We start from the raw sequence: 14,649 nt of genomic DNA, 5'->3' as shown, positions 1-14,649 counted from the left end.
GATATAGAGGCACTGGAGAAGGTGCAAAACAGAGTCACAAGGATGATACCAGAACTGGGAGTTTATAACAGTCAGGAAAGACCGAACAGGCTGGGGCTCTTTTCTCTAGAAAAGAGAAGGCTGAAGGGTGAATTAATAGATGTCTGTAAAATTATGAAGGGGTTTGATAGGGTAGACGTAGAGAAGTAGTTTCCACTGGGGGAATTCACTTACCATCAACCACATCGGCCTTTTCCAAGTCACCTTGACAACGTAAATGGCCGCCGTCGCCTCCGATGGCCATGACATCATTGGTTACTATGGTAACCTGCCAGATATTAAAATGCATTAGCGTTTAGGCATCCTGAGAAACAGATTAAGGAAGCGACTCAGCACATTTCTCAAACTTTGGGACTCAACGCGAGAAAGGTCAGGAAGGAAATGGAACTTTTACGTTGACCCACTGTCGGAAATCCCAATGCAGAGCGAAGCTTCCACGACACCACCCCAACAATGTGCCTTAAACCCAGGTTCTTTACTGCAAGACTGTAACATTTCCAAGTCGCACAACCTCACTAGACTGTCCAATGAGTGTAGAATTGTGGGCAGTTCCAGCTCAATTCCCTTCATTTCGAGGGCTTGCATCTCAGTGAAGATGGAGCTGTCACACCACTGCAGTACGTAGCACTCTTCAGAGGTGGGGGGCTGAGGTGCACTGATGGGGCAGCATAGAGGGAGGTCGACTCAAAAGTGTGTTGGAACACAGATTTAAGGTAATTGGCAAAAGAGCCAGAGGTGAGATGAGGAGAAATGTTTTTACGTAGCCCGTTATTATGATCTGGAATGCACTACCTGAAAGGTTGGTGGAAACAGGTTCAATGATAACTGAATTGGATAAATACTTGAAGGGGAGAAAATTTGCAGGGCTATGGGGATAGGGCAGAGGAGTGGGTCTAATTTGATAGCTCTTTCAAAGAGCCGGTACAGGCACGATGGGCCAAATGGTCTACTTCTGAGCTGTAAGATTCTATGAACACGCTCCCAGAGATACATTGAGCAATATCATAAGTCGTCACTGAACCAGTCGGTCAGGAAAAAAATGTATGCACCTCTGGAAAACAATTGAATCATTATATTACTTCAACACAGTGGGAAGGGTATTAGGTCCATTGGAATTTTTTTTTAACCATAGGAATAAACAGAAAGGGGCTTGGTCCATTGCGACTGGATACAACAGGAGGAATCAGAAGGGGTTTGGTCCATTGAAATTGTATTCAATGGGAGTAAATGGGAAGGGGTTTTATATAATAGGAGCGAATTGAAATGGGTTTGGGACCCTGGGACTGTTTGGAATGGGAGTGAATGGAAAGGAGTTTCGTCATTGAGATTTTATATATAATGGGAGTGGATTGGGAATGGAGTTTGTTCATTGGGATCTTATATAATGGGAGTGATTGGGAAGGGGTTTGGTCCATTGGGATTTTATATAATGGGAGTGATTGGGAAGGGGTTTGGTCTATTGGGATTTTATATAATGGGAGCGATTGGGAAGGGGTTTGGTCTATTGGGATTTTATATAATGGGAGTGATTGGGAAGGGGTTTGGTCTATTGGGATTTTATATAATGGGAGTGATTGGGAAGGGGTTTGGTCTATTGGGATTTTATATAATGGGAGTGATTGGGAAGGGGTTTGGTCTATTGGGATTTTATATAATGGGAGCGATTGGGAAGGGGTTTGGTCCATTGGGATTTTATATAATGGGAGTGATTGGGAAGGGGTTTGGTCTATTGGGATTTTATATAATGGGAGCGATTGGGAAGGGGTTTGGTCTATTGGGATTTTATATAATGGGAGTGATTGGGAAGGGGTTTGGTCTATTGGGATTTTATATAATGGGAGTGATTGGGAAGGGGTTTGGTCTATTGGGATTTTATATAATGGGAGTGATTGGGAAGGGGTTTGGTCTATTGCAATTCAGCTCTGTCTATTTCATAAGATTCCAACCCTTGCCCCGACCCCCAGCGGAGCCACTCACCTGTTCACACTGGCCATACAGGTCAATGACTACGAAACATGGGTTGGGAATGTCCTGGGCAGCCACACCTTGGTCCATTCCATTAACAAACAGATGGAGAGCGTGTGCGTTGTCCACCAGGAGTCCAAGAACTGTTCCCTCCGGGCACGTGTCCAGGTTGGGACCATAATTATCACAGATCTAAAAAAAAAATCAGAAGAGAAATAAACAGACACCACACAACTCTGGGACATCTTGGGTCACATTGCCCAACAGTGCAGCAGTCACTTCCCACTGGCATCACCAACTGTGCTACTGAGATGCACAGACCAGTAAGGGTACCTGGGTCAATTCCCAATCTGTGCCCAGTTAGCGGATAGAATCGTACAGCACACGGCACAAAAAGGCGCCATTCGGCCCATCATGTCTGTGCCGGCTCTTTGAAGGAACTGTCCAATTAGTCCCACTCCCCCTGCTCTTTCCCCGTGGCCCTGCAAATGTTTCCTTTTCAAGTATTTAATCCAATTCCTTTTTGAAAGTTACTATTGAATCTGCTTCCACCACCTTTTCAGGCTGTGAATTCCAGGTCATCTCTTCATAGGCCTTTAAACTAAAAAGTGGCGGTGGGGTGGTGGGGGGGGGGCGGGGGAAGAGGGAGGGTTCAGGTAAGGATAAATTTCTAAATCTGAAGAGAAAAGTCAAGGCCATACAGCAGTGTAGCGATTTGGGTAAAGATAAGCAGAGTGCGTCAGGAAGGGACAGAGAGTTTAACGGTAATAGTGCATCAGCGAATAAGGTCAAATCAGGGGAAAATAGTAAAAAGTTAAAATTAAAGGCGTTTTATTTCAATGCAAGAAGCATTCGTAACAAGATAGGCAAATTAATGGCACAAAGAGATAAATGGGTTTGATCTAGTGGCCATTACTGAGATGTGGGCAAAAGGCAACCAAGGTTGGGAACTAAATATTCCAGAGTACTTGACTTTTCGAAAAGACAGAGAAAATGGAAAGGGGGGTGGGGAGACGGGGGGAGGTAGGCCTGATAATAGAGGATGACATAAAGACAGTAGCGAGAAAGGATCTTGGCTCGGAAGATCAGGAAGTAGAATCAGTATGGATGGAGACAAGAAATAACAAGGGGCAGAAAACATTGGTGGGAGTAGTTTATAGGCCCCCTAACAGTAGTTATACTGTTTGACAGAGTATTAATCAAGAAACCAGAGGAGCTTGTAACAAAGGTAATACAATAACCGTGGGGGACTTTAATCTTCAGAGAGACTGGGCAAATCAAATTGGCAAAGGTAGTCTGGAGGACGAGTTCATGGAGTGCATTCGAGACGGTTTCGTAGACCAATACATTGTGGAACCAACCAAGGATAATTTTAGATCTTGTCTTGTGTAATGAGACAGGGTTAATTAGTAATCTCATAGTAAGGGATCCTCTGGGGAAGAGTGATCATAACATGATAAACTCAATATGAAATTCTAAGAGTGACGTACTTAAATCCGAAACTAGAGTCTTAAACTTAAACAGAGCCAATTACATAGGTATTAGGGGTGAGTTGGCTAAGGTTGATTGGGAAATTAGATTAAAAGATATGACGGTAGATAAGCAATGGCGAACATTTAAAGAAATACTTCATAATTCTCAATGAATATACATTCCATTGAAGAATAAAAACCCCATGGGAAAAGTGATCCATCCGCAGCTAACTAAAAAAGTTAAGGATAGTATTAGATTAAAAGAACAGGCTTATAATGTTGACAAGAAGAATAGTAAGCCTGAGGATTGGGAGAATTTTAGAAACCAGCAAAGCATGACCAAAAAATTGATGGAGGGAAAAAAACAGAATATGAGTAAACTAGCACGAAATATAAAAACAGATTGCAAGAGCTTCTACAAGTATGTAAAAAGGAAGAGAGCAGCGAAAGTAAACGTGGGTCCCTTAGAAGTTGAGACAGGAGAAATTATAATGGGGAATAAGGAAATGGCAGAGACGTTAAACAAATATTTTGTACCTGTCTTCACAGTACACTATGACCTTCACATACCAGAGGTAGTGGAGAACCAAGGGTGTAATTAGAGTGAGGAACTTAAAGAGGTTAATATTAGTAAAGAAAAAGTACTGGAGAAACTAACGGGACTAAAAGCCGACAAATCCCCTGGACCAGATGGCTTACATCCGAGGGTTCTAAAAGAGGTGGCTGTAGAGATAGTGGCTGCACTGGTTGTGATCTTCCAAAATTCGCTAGATTCTAGAACGGTCCCAGTGGATTGGAAGGTAGAAAATGTAACGCTATTCAAGAGAGGAGGGAGAGAGAAAACAGGGAATTACAGGCCTGTTAGCCTGACACCAGTAGTCGGGAAAATGCTGGAATCTATTATTAAGGGCATGGTAACAGGGCACTTAGAAAATCATAATATGATTAGGCAGAGTCAACGTGCTCTTATGAAAGGGAAATCATGTTTGACAAATCTATTGGAGTTTTTTTTTTTGAGGATGTAACGAGCAGGGTAGATAAAGGGGAGCCATTGGATGAAGTATATTTGGATTTTCAAAAGGCATTCGATAAGGTGCCACACAAAAAGTGGTTACACAAGATAAGGGCTCATGGGGTTGGGGGGAATATATTAGCATGGATAGAGGATTGGTTAATGGACAGAAAACAGAGAGTAGGAATAAACAGGTCATTCTCAGGTTGGCGGGTTGTAACTAGTGGGGTGCCGCAAGGATCGGTGCTTGGGCCTCAGCTATTTACAATCTATATTAAAGACTTAGATGAAGGGACCGAGTGTAATGTATTTGCTGACGATACAAAAGCTAGGTGGGAAAGTAAGCTGTGAGGAGGACACAAGGGCCATGATTTTGACCCAGAGCCGGGAAGGGGGTCGAATCGCCAATGGGAAACCTGGAAGTACGGGTTTCCCGGACGTCCTTACAATTTTGACGTAAGGACATCTATTATTTTTTTTTCCAGTTTGCCGTCCGACTGGCCGGCCTGATTGACTCAGTCGGACGGGAGCAGAGCAAGGAAGAGGACGCGAAAAGTTAATCTTCAGGTAAGTGTTAGATTGTATGGATTGGGCAGGGGGGGGGGGCATGGGTGGATCGATGGGTATGGGGCGAAGGAGTCAGTCATGGGGGGGGGGGTGGGAACAGGAGTCAGTCACTAAAGGGAGGGGGGGTGGGTTCAGGATCGGGAGTCATCGCGGGGGTCCACGATTGTTTGGGGGGGGGGGGGGGGGGTGGCTGCAGGTTGGCTTGTTGGCCCTGGGGGGGGGAAGCACTCCTGCTCCTCCAGGCCCACAAGCTGTGCCAGAAAGGCACTTACCTGCTGTTTCAGGCCTTCTCGCCTCCTCTCACGAGGCGTAAAGGAGAAGGCCCGGGAATCCCGGCCCCCAGGGGTTGCAATTGCAAACCTTTCAAAATGGAGGTCCGCAGCCTCCTTGAAAAGGTTTTAGTGACCAACCCGCCCCTCGTCCCACCATGTGAAAACCGGAAACGGGCGGGATGCAGGCGGGTCTGAAATTGTTGCAAATTTTCAATGCCCCCCACCCCCAACCCCTCCGTTTTCAGTTAAAATTCTGCCCAAAGAATCTGCAAGGGGATACAGACAGGTTAAGTGAGTGTGCAAGAAGGTGGCAGATGGAGTATAATGTGGGGAAATGTGAGGTTATTCACTTTGGTAGGAAAAATAGAAAAACAGAATTTTTTTTTTTTAAATGGTGAGAAACTATTAAATGTTGGTGTTCAGAGGGATTTGGGTGTCCTCGTACACGAAACACAAAGTTAGCATCTAGGTACAGCAAGCAATTAGGAAGGCAGAAGATATGTTGTCCTTTATTGCAAAGGGGGTTGGAGTACAAGAAAAAGGAAGTCTTGCTGCAATTGTACGGGGCTTTGGTGAGACCTCACCTGGAGTACTGTGTACAGTTTTGGTCTCTTTATTTAAGGAAGGATATACTTGCCTTAGAGGCGGTGCAACGAAGGTTCATTAGATTGATTCCTGGGATGAGAGGGTTGTCCTATGAGGCGAGGTTGAGTAGAATAGACCTATACTCTCTGGAGTTTAGAAGAATGAGAGGTGATCTCATTGAAACATATAAGTTTCTGAGTGGGCTTGACAGGGTAGCTGCTGAGAGGCTGTTCCCCTGGCTGGAGAGTCTAGAACTAGGGGACATAGTCTCAGGATAAGGGGTCAGACATTTAGGACTGAGATGAGGAGGAATTTCTTCACTCAGAGGGTTGTGAATCTTTGGAATTCTCTACCCCAGAGGGCTGTGGACGCTCAGTCGCTGAGTATATTCAAGAACGAGATTGACTGATTTTTGGATACTAGGGGAATCAAGGGATATGGGGATCGGGCGGGAAAGTGGAGTTGAGGTTGAAGATCAGCCATGATCTTACTGAATGGTGGAGCAGGCTCGAGGGGCCGTATGGCCCACTCCTGCTCCTATTTCTTACGTTCTCCCTCCTTGTTCTTCTGCCAATTACCTTAAATTTGTGTCTTCTGGTTACCGACCCTCCTGCCACTGGAAACAGTTTCTCCTTATTTCCTCTATCAAAACCCCTCATCATTTTGAACACCTCTATTAAATCTCCCAATGGTCAGCCAGCACAGCAGTTGGAGAACAGCAACTGGCCTCAATGCCAACGGGCACTGCTCCTGCTCGCCATCAAGTGACTCGCCCTAGAAAGCAGGGCCACTGTTTTCCGGCAACTGCGCAAGTCAAATCCCATTTTTTATTGCATGGGAGTCCAGGATTTTCTCTCGTCTTTTGGAAACGGCGCTGTAACTTTGAGTGACCTGTGTGTCTGTAGTTTGAAGAGGAACACACTGGGCAGGGAGAACAAATCACAGCTCACAGTTTAAGTCATCTTTTCTGAAGCAAACATGCCAGGAATGTCCCGGGTGCCATCTGTGAAGAGTGTAGCCCGCACAATAGCTGGGGGTGACACATTTGGCCCGAGTGGCTTCAAGTTAGGGAGAGAGCAAAAAATTAAAAACCTGTGAGGGTTCCTGCTCCTTGTGAGAACATAGATACGTTTTTTCATTGTTTTAGAATCATAGAAGTTTACAACATGGAAACAGGCCCTTCGGCCCAACATGTCCATGTCGCCCAGTTTATACCACTAAGCTAGTCCCAATTGCCTGCATTTGGCCCATATCCCTCTATACCCATCTTACCCACGTAACTGTCCAAATGCTTATTAAAAGACAAAATTGTACCCGCCTCTACTACTGCCTCTGGCAGCTCATTTTCAGCAAAGACGGAACAGACGGAATTAAGGTTAAAGAACACAAGTAGATCAGAATGTGGGCTCACAGATCCTATCCCTTGATCACAGCGACACACTTGAACAAAGTAATAGTTCAGGAAGAGCAAAGACGCGAAGGTTCGGGAGAGGCCACTGGAAGTGTGTGGGAGAGACCACTGGAAACAAGACGACGACATTAAAACTCACTAAGAATTGGACGATGTATGCTTGCTTTTTAAAATGGTATAAACGAGGGATACAAAGCATCACTCAGTGAGGAACTTTAGCTACCTTCTAGGAGAGGTACAGTGAGTGGCCTGGATAGACAGTCGCTCTTTACACGCGAGTTTTCTAGACGTAGGACTGCGTGTACTGCTCTGCATGTAGTCTTAAGATGAATGTTTTGAAACAACAATAAATGTAGTTAGTTGTCAGGCATATTACTGTCTCCAGCTTCCAGGGATCTGTCATTAAAAGGGTAAGGATTATCCGGCACTCCTGTTCACTACCCCTCGCTGCAAGTGTGGATGTTGGCCGAGGTGTAGAATCAGGCCCGGGCCTTTGGGATGAAGTAGTCCGGGGGGACAACCGGAGGAAAGCTCGTCATTCTCACCTTTAAGGAGTTATGAAACACAGAATCCCGCTGGATCAGCCAAGCGGAACGTTTGATCGACGAGGCGGTGCCCGGGAAGTTAAACCGCTCGGGGCAGTTCCCAATCACTCCCAACGAGAGCGAAGAAGTCCACTGAGAGTTTAAACGATCAATTTGGATCTGAATAGAAAAATGCAAAAAAAAAAATAATAATAAATATATAATTAATGGTTACTTTCTTAAAGCAAACAATGGTTTCCAACACTCCTGATCACTACACTCTGGTGGTGGAATCCAGAACAAGAGGGCACAATCTTAAAATTACAGCTAGGCCCATTCACAAGTGAAATCAGGAAGCACTTTTGCCACACAAAGCATAGTGGAAATCTTCCCCCCCAAAAGACTGTGGACGCTGGGGAACAATTGGAGATTTTAAGACTCAGATCAATAGATTTTCATTGGGTAAGGATATCAAGGGATATGGAGCACACGTGGGTAGATGGGAGTTGAGGTGCAGATCAGCCAGGATCTAACTGAATGGCGGAACAGGCTCGAGGGGGCTGAATGGCCTCATCCTGTTCCTAATGCTTTTCATCTCAGCCCCTGCCTGGGCTGGTACGGAGAGTCCCAGATTCAACGTGTTGTGTTAGCAGATCTCAACCATGGAAGCAATTCGGTTGCTGCAACCCGCCGTGGGTGAGGGAGGGGGGGGGATTAAAAAACAAGCATCAGGCTTCCCACTCCTGATCACTTTCCAGTGATTCCCGCTGGAAAGTGTGTACACGTTGGTTGAAGACAGGACTGGGGTCTTGGGGAAAGGGTTGGAACCAAACAGGACTGCTTCAGTCTTGCCCTCGTTCAGTTGCAGCAAGTTAGGCTCATTCATTCCTTGATCTGACTGCACGATGGTGGTTACGGAGCCGAGGGTAGGTGCAGAGAGGCAGAATTGGGTGTTGTCGTCATACAAACAGAAACTAAATACCTGTCTATGGGTGATGTTGGGGCAACATGTAAATGAGGACGTTGGGGGGTGGGGGGGGCCCCCCCGAAGAATGGGGTTCTCGGCACAGGGGCTGGAGGATTAAGCATTGCCGCAGATGTGTTGAATACAGTGGGACAGGTAGGAGTTTTTTTTTTAAATTCGTTCATGGGATGTGGGCGTCGCTGGCGAGGCTAGCATTTATTGCCCATCCCTAATTGCCCTCGAAGAGGTGGTGGTGAGCCGCGTTCTTGAACCGCTGCAATCTGAGCAGAGGGGGTCACGTGGGGTGGGCCACACAAGGGCGGTGGAGGTGGAGGAGCATGGTGCGGTTGACCCATACAGAGAGGTCAAGGAGGGTTAACGTGCCACGAATGCAGAGATGGTTGGTGACTTTCACCAGGGCAATCTCAGTGAGGTGGGCATGGCGAGAACCAGGCCGAAGGGGCTTGAACACATTACTGCGGAGGAGTTGAGCGCAGAGCTGGGTGGCATCATTGCGATCAAGGACTTTGGAAAGTGCAATTAGATAACGGGACGGTAGCTGAAGGAATGAGAGGGGTCAGGGCTGGCTTTTTGATTCGGGGGAAGACGACTGCAGTTTTGAAAGGGAGGAAAAAAACACCTGTTAAAAGCATCAGCAAGGTATTGAGGCAAGGAAAGGTCAAGCATTGGGTCAGGAATAGTGCCATGGGATCTTTAACGTCCACTCGAAGGGGCAGTGGGGGCCTTGGTTTAACGTCTCACCCGAAAGACGGCACCTCAGACAGTGCAGCACTCCCTCAGTACTGGCACTGGGGGATGTCGGCCTAGATTTTGTGGGGATTGAAGGAGCAGGAGGCTGTTTGATGGAGGAGAGGAGCTTGGTAGAGGCTGGCGGGTGAGATGGGCGGGGGTGAGGGGGGGGTGGAGAAGCTGATTGGGGGTTGAGTTGAAAGAATGGCATGGATGGTGTTGGGATAGGAGGAGGATTGGGAGGAGGCTGAGCAGATAGTTTCAATTTTGGAGACGATAAAGTCCATAAGGCTCCTCGCCCCACCCCTGCATTTGGTGTGGAATGTGAGGAAGGAAAGGGGTGGACAGTTGTGGGGGGGGATACCATCAAAGAGCCAAACCGGATTATCCTGTAGACACAAGGGAAACATGCAAGAAAGATCCCACAAACAGCAACATGATAGTGACTACATTATCTGTTTTTTTAGTGATGTTGGTTGAGGGATAAATATTGGCCAGGTGTGGAAATGCATAAAGGGATATTGACCATATTAACTGACTAGCTAATTCACTTAAACTCACATAATAAAGTTTCTCACGAAAACACATAGAAGCACAATTGTGTAATTACTTTCAAGTTTCTCATGCTGATAGCTGTTCTCCCTTTAGATAGAGAGAGGTAGTTGACTAACAGGAATAAACGACCATATAGCCTTGAGACTAGCTACAGACTTACTGATAAAGACAGTTTCTTAGGGGAAAAGCACTTTCCCAGGCCTGCGTCCAAGATATCAAGATGGCTATGGGAACTCGAGGGTTGGTTCCCTATTTTGATTGACCAACTACCTGAGCCAATAAAGAATGTACGTGTACGCCCATATTCTGTGACAGGTGGGCGTTGTTACTGAGCTGTATAAACGTGAGCTGTTTCTTGAACTCAGCGAAGACATATCCTCAACCATTGTCGAGGTGCTCTTCCACTTGTGTACAAGTAAAAATAAATTCTCTCTTGTACTACTTTGTTTGGGTGTTAATGCATTGTATAGAATAAGTAATATTAAGTTTCCACACAGGACATTGGGGAGAATTCCCCCGCTCTTCTTCAAACAGTGGCCGTGAGACCTTTTACATTCACCGGTTTAACGTCTTGTCCGAAAGACGGCATCTCCGACAGTGCAGCGCTCCCCTCAGTACTGCACTGGGAGTGTCAGCCTGGGATTTTGCGCTCAAGTCTCTGGAGTGGGACTCGAACAAATGACCGCCTGACTCAAAGAGGAGAGAAACTGAGGGCTCTTTGGTCTTGAAAGGAGACGGCCGAGCGGGGAACTTGTAGAGGTGTGCAAGATGTTAAATAGTGCAGAGGAGCGCTGCTTCAGTGACGCTAGACAACGAAATAAAGGGAGCAACAGGTTACAACTGGTGAACGGTCAATTTGGGACAGATATTGGGAAGGACTTCCCAAAGACGGGAAGATCTTCAGGGGCAGGATAAGTGGAGGCAAGAACCGTAGATTCATACGAGATCCAGTTGGGCGACCCGATTAGGCAGGTGGGACTAAACTGTTACCTGGGATCTGGTGAGGTAAGATGGGCTGAACGGCCTCCCTCGTCTGTATCCATCTCCCGAGCAGGCAGCACATGTCCAGGCACAGAGCCATCACTGCTTCCGTTCGGACACTTTCTACACACGCCCCACAGCTCAACGCTGGAGGTAAGATGGGCGGCCTACCCCCCTCTCCCGTTACCTTAAAGAGCAGTTGCCGGGGCAACGGCTGGGCGGATGCCACCACCCCCTGGTTGTAGCTGGCCACCCGGGTGGCTGTGTGGCCTTCGTTGGACAACAAGATGTTCCTGCCGTGATTCTCCATGAACTCTATGGTCGCCATGAAAACTGATGCCTCATTCTCACACTGAAAGAGAAGGAGAATCCGATTAACAAGGTGTGCGGGCAGGCTGAAACAGACATGCTTAGAAAACCCCCGAACCCCCCACCCCAACCGATCCCCGCCAGCCTGCTCAGCGTCAGTCATTTCAACAGCTCCTCTATATTTAAATCAGTTTGTTTCTCCTTTTTCTGGGGGTGGGGACTTGAGCTGTGCGATGGCACACTTTCCATTTCAGGCATCAAACACTCCCAGGGCAGGTACAGCACGGGTTAGATACAGAGTAAAGCTCCCTCTACACTGTCCCATCAAACACTCCCAGGGCAGGTACAGCACGGGTTAGATACAGAGTAAAGCTCCCTCTACACTGTCCCATCAAACACTCCCAGGGCAGGTACAGCACGGGTTAGATACAGAGTAAAGCTCCCTCTACACTGTCCCATCAAACACTCCCAGGGTCAGGTACAGCACGGGTTAGATACAGAGTAAAGCTCCCTCTACACTGTCCCATCAAACACTCCCAGGGTCAGGTACAGCACAGGTTAGATACAGAGTAAAGCTCCCTCTACACTGTCCCATCAAACGCTCCCAGGGGCAGGTACAGCACGGGTTAGATACAGAGTAAAGCTCCCTCTACACTGTCCCATCAAACACTCCCAGGGCAGGTACAGCACGGGTTAGATACAGAGTAAAGCTCCCTCTACGCTGCCTCAGCCCCAATCTCAGAAGAGCGCCCTCTACTGCACCTCAATGTGACCCATTTTTCCATTCCCACATGAGCCATCCTTAGGCCTGAGTGACATTTCCAAATTCTGCCAAATAAGGGTAATTATGTACTGTAGGCCCACCCCTTCGAGGACTAGGATGTAGACTGCTCAAGTTTTATGTAAGACCATTAAAGCCAGAGGAGGCGTCTAACCCATTGGTGTGGGCTGTATTTGATCCCAAATCAGAAATGTCTGCTTATTTGTAAATGGGGATAAAATGATTTGACACATCTCAAAAACTTGTGAAAATGCTTTGCATATAATGAGGTATTCTGAAGTGCAGTGACTGTTATGTAGGCCAATGCAGCTGCCATTTTGTACACCGCTTGACGCCACAAACTGCAACGAGATGAACCAGCAGTTAATCTGTTCTTGGTCGATGAGGCAGGAATGTTGCTCAGATCACCAGGGGTGCTCCCTCCAGTGCTCCGATGGGATCTTGAACTTTGACCTGAACCATCTGAGCAGGCTGCCTCGGCATCCAATTAACCTCTCACCCGACAGACGGTATCTCAGACAGTGCAGCACCCCCTCAGTATTGTGCTGGAGTATGAAACTAGTGCAGAATTCTGGTCTCCACATTACAAAAGGATCTTGAGGCACTGGAGAAGGTGCAAAAAACATTTACACGGATGATACCAGAACTGAGAGGATATAACTATCAGGAAAGACCGAACAGGCTGGGGCTCTTTTCCCTAGAAAAGAGAAGGCTGAGGGGTGACCGGATAGAGGTCTTTAAAATTATGAAGGGGTTCGATAGGGTAAACGTAGAGAAGATGTTTTCACTTGTGGGGGAGACCAAAACTAGGAGTCATAAAGATAAGACAGTCACTAATAAATCTAATAAGGAATCCAGGAGAAACTTCTTTACCCAGAGAGTGGTGAGAACGTGGAACTCGCTCCCACGAGGAGCAGTTGAGGCGAATCGAATAGATGAATTTAAGGGGAAGCTGGATAAATGCATGAGGGAGAAAGGAATAGAAGGTTTTGCTAATTGGGTGAGACAAAGAGGGGTGGGAGGAGGCTCGTGTGGAGCATAAACACCGGCATGGACCAGTTGTGCCTAACGGCCTGTTCCTGTGCTGTAAAATTCTATGTAATTCAACGTAAATCTAGATCAGGGGCCAGCCCAGCTGCGGACTGTGGGCCACATGCAGCCCCGAGCCATGGAAAACACAGGCAACCCAGCCCTGCTCGTGCTTATAGTTCTTATTTGTTGGCCTGTCCTGTGCGAATTTTGTGGAGCTTTGGAAAGGGCACTGTGGGCAAATCCTAAATCAGAACACCCAAGATCTAATAGTTATCAGAAATTTGAGATCTATTCAGATTGATGGGACCACGGATTTAACCTTTACATGTCGGCCCGAGGCTCCCTTGTTATGTGACCCACACGAGGAGAAAAAGCTTGGACACACCTTGGATTGTACACCGAAGTCCTGGAGTGGGGCTCGAACCCTCGATCTCCCGATTCAGAGCCGAGAGTGCTACCAACTGAGCCAAGCAGACAGCTTTTCTTCTCCCCACCCCCTTCCGTTTCTTTAAAACCCTGTTTATCGTACGCAACCACTCCTGACCTGCAGTCACTCCAATGTCACACCCGCCCCTATCAAGCCTGGTGTCAAACCCAGGGCCAAGAGGTGAAAGGATTATCGGTTTATAGAGCCCCTTAAGAACAAGTTGCGAAAATGCTTCACGTACAATGGCGTCTTTTGAAGTGCAGTGACTGCTTACGGAGGGCAGATGCGGCAGCCGTTTTCGCACCCCGCACGATCCCACAAACTGCGACGAGGTGGACGAGCAGGCTGTGCGTTTTTCTAAACTCGTGGAACGGATCGGCTGGTGCAGCCCGGTGATGCCGTGGGCCGGTTTGCCGACGCGCCACACAGGCGGGGAAGGGCAAAGGGTCACACCCACGATGCTACACCGGTTGCTGGCAGAGGGCGGCGGGTCAGGGACCAGGGACTGTCTCCCCCCGGCGGGCAGAGAAGGATTAACCGGGCATGTTATCGATATTGGGAGTCAGCCATGTCAGCTGCCTGCTTGCTGGGGTTGTGGGGGGGGGGAACAACATGCTTTGGACGAATGAGAATTAAAAAAAAACAACTTTACTTCAAGATCCCTCAGAGGCAGATAAAAGTTACACGGAGGGCGAAGGAACAACTAGGTAATAAATCATGGCACACGCCCAACGGCTGGTGTACAACAGAAACACACAGGCTAGAAAGTCCCAGGCTCGATTCCCGGTCTGTGCTGAACTAGTTGATCTCAGCATGGGCAGGAGTTGGGGGTGATCCAACGGGCTTCAGTGCCCCCTGGGCTCCAGAGAGCAGAAAATGAGCCAGAGTCCCTGCTCCCGATCGCTATCCAGTGATCCCTGCTGGAAAGTACGCACGTGTGTGTGGTTGTCGGGCGAGGACAGGATCGGGCTCGTCTATGATGCTCTCCATGGCCGAATAGCCT

The 14,649-nt window shown here is 47.5% G+C and overlaps 1 protein-coding gene across 5 annotated transcripts in view; it reads right to left on the bottom strand.

Annotated features, from left to right (window-relative positions):
• Window positions 1-14,649, bottom strand: part of neurl4 (neuralized E3 ubiquitin protein ligase 4) — an 86,881-nt gene that overhangs the window by 11,849 nt on the left and 60,383 nt on the right. For all 5 annotated transcript variants that reach the window (XM_067972055.1, XM_067972052.1, XM_067972053.1 and 2 more), the window contains 4 exons: window positions 11,285-11,449; window positions 7,869-8,027; window positions 2,017-2,196; window positions 214-307 (listed from right to left, as the gene is read on the bottom strand). In XM_067972055.1, coding sequence (XP_067828156.1) covers window positions 214-307; window positions 2,017-2,196; window positions 7,869-8,027; window positions 11,285-11,449 — 598 coding nt within the window. The remainder of the gene's footprint in view (window positions 1-213; window positions 308-2,016; window positions 2,197-7,868; window positions 8,028-11,284; window positions 11,450-14,649) is intronic.

Source organism: Heptranchias perlo, chromosome 35 (assembly GCF_035084215.1).
Source record: "Heptranchias perlo isolate sHepPer1 chromosome 35, sHepPer1.hap1, whole genome shotgun sequence".
NCBI lineage: Eukaryota > Metazoa > Chordata > Chondrichthyes > Hexanchiformes > Hexanchidae > Heptranchias > Heptranchias perlo.
Note: the sequence above shows the minus strand (reverse complement) of the source record. Positions and strands in the feature narration are given on the sequence as shown.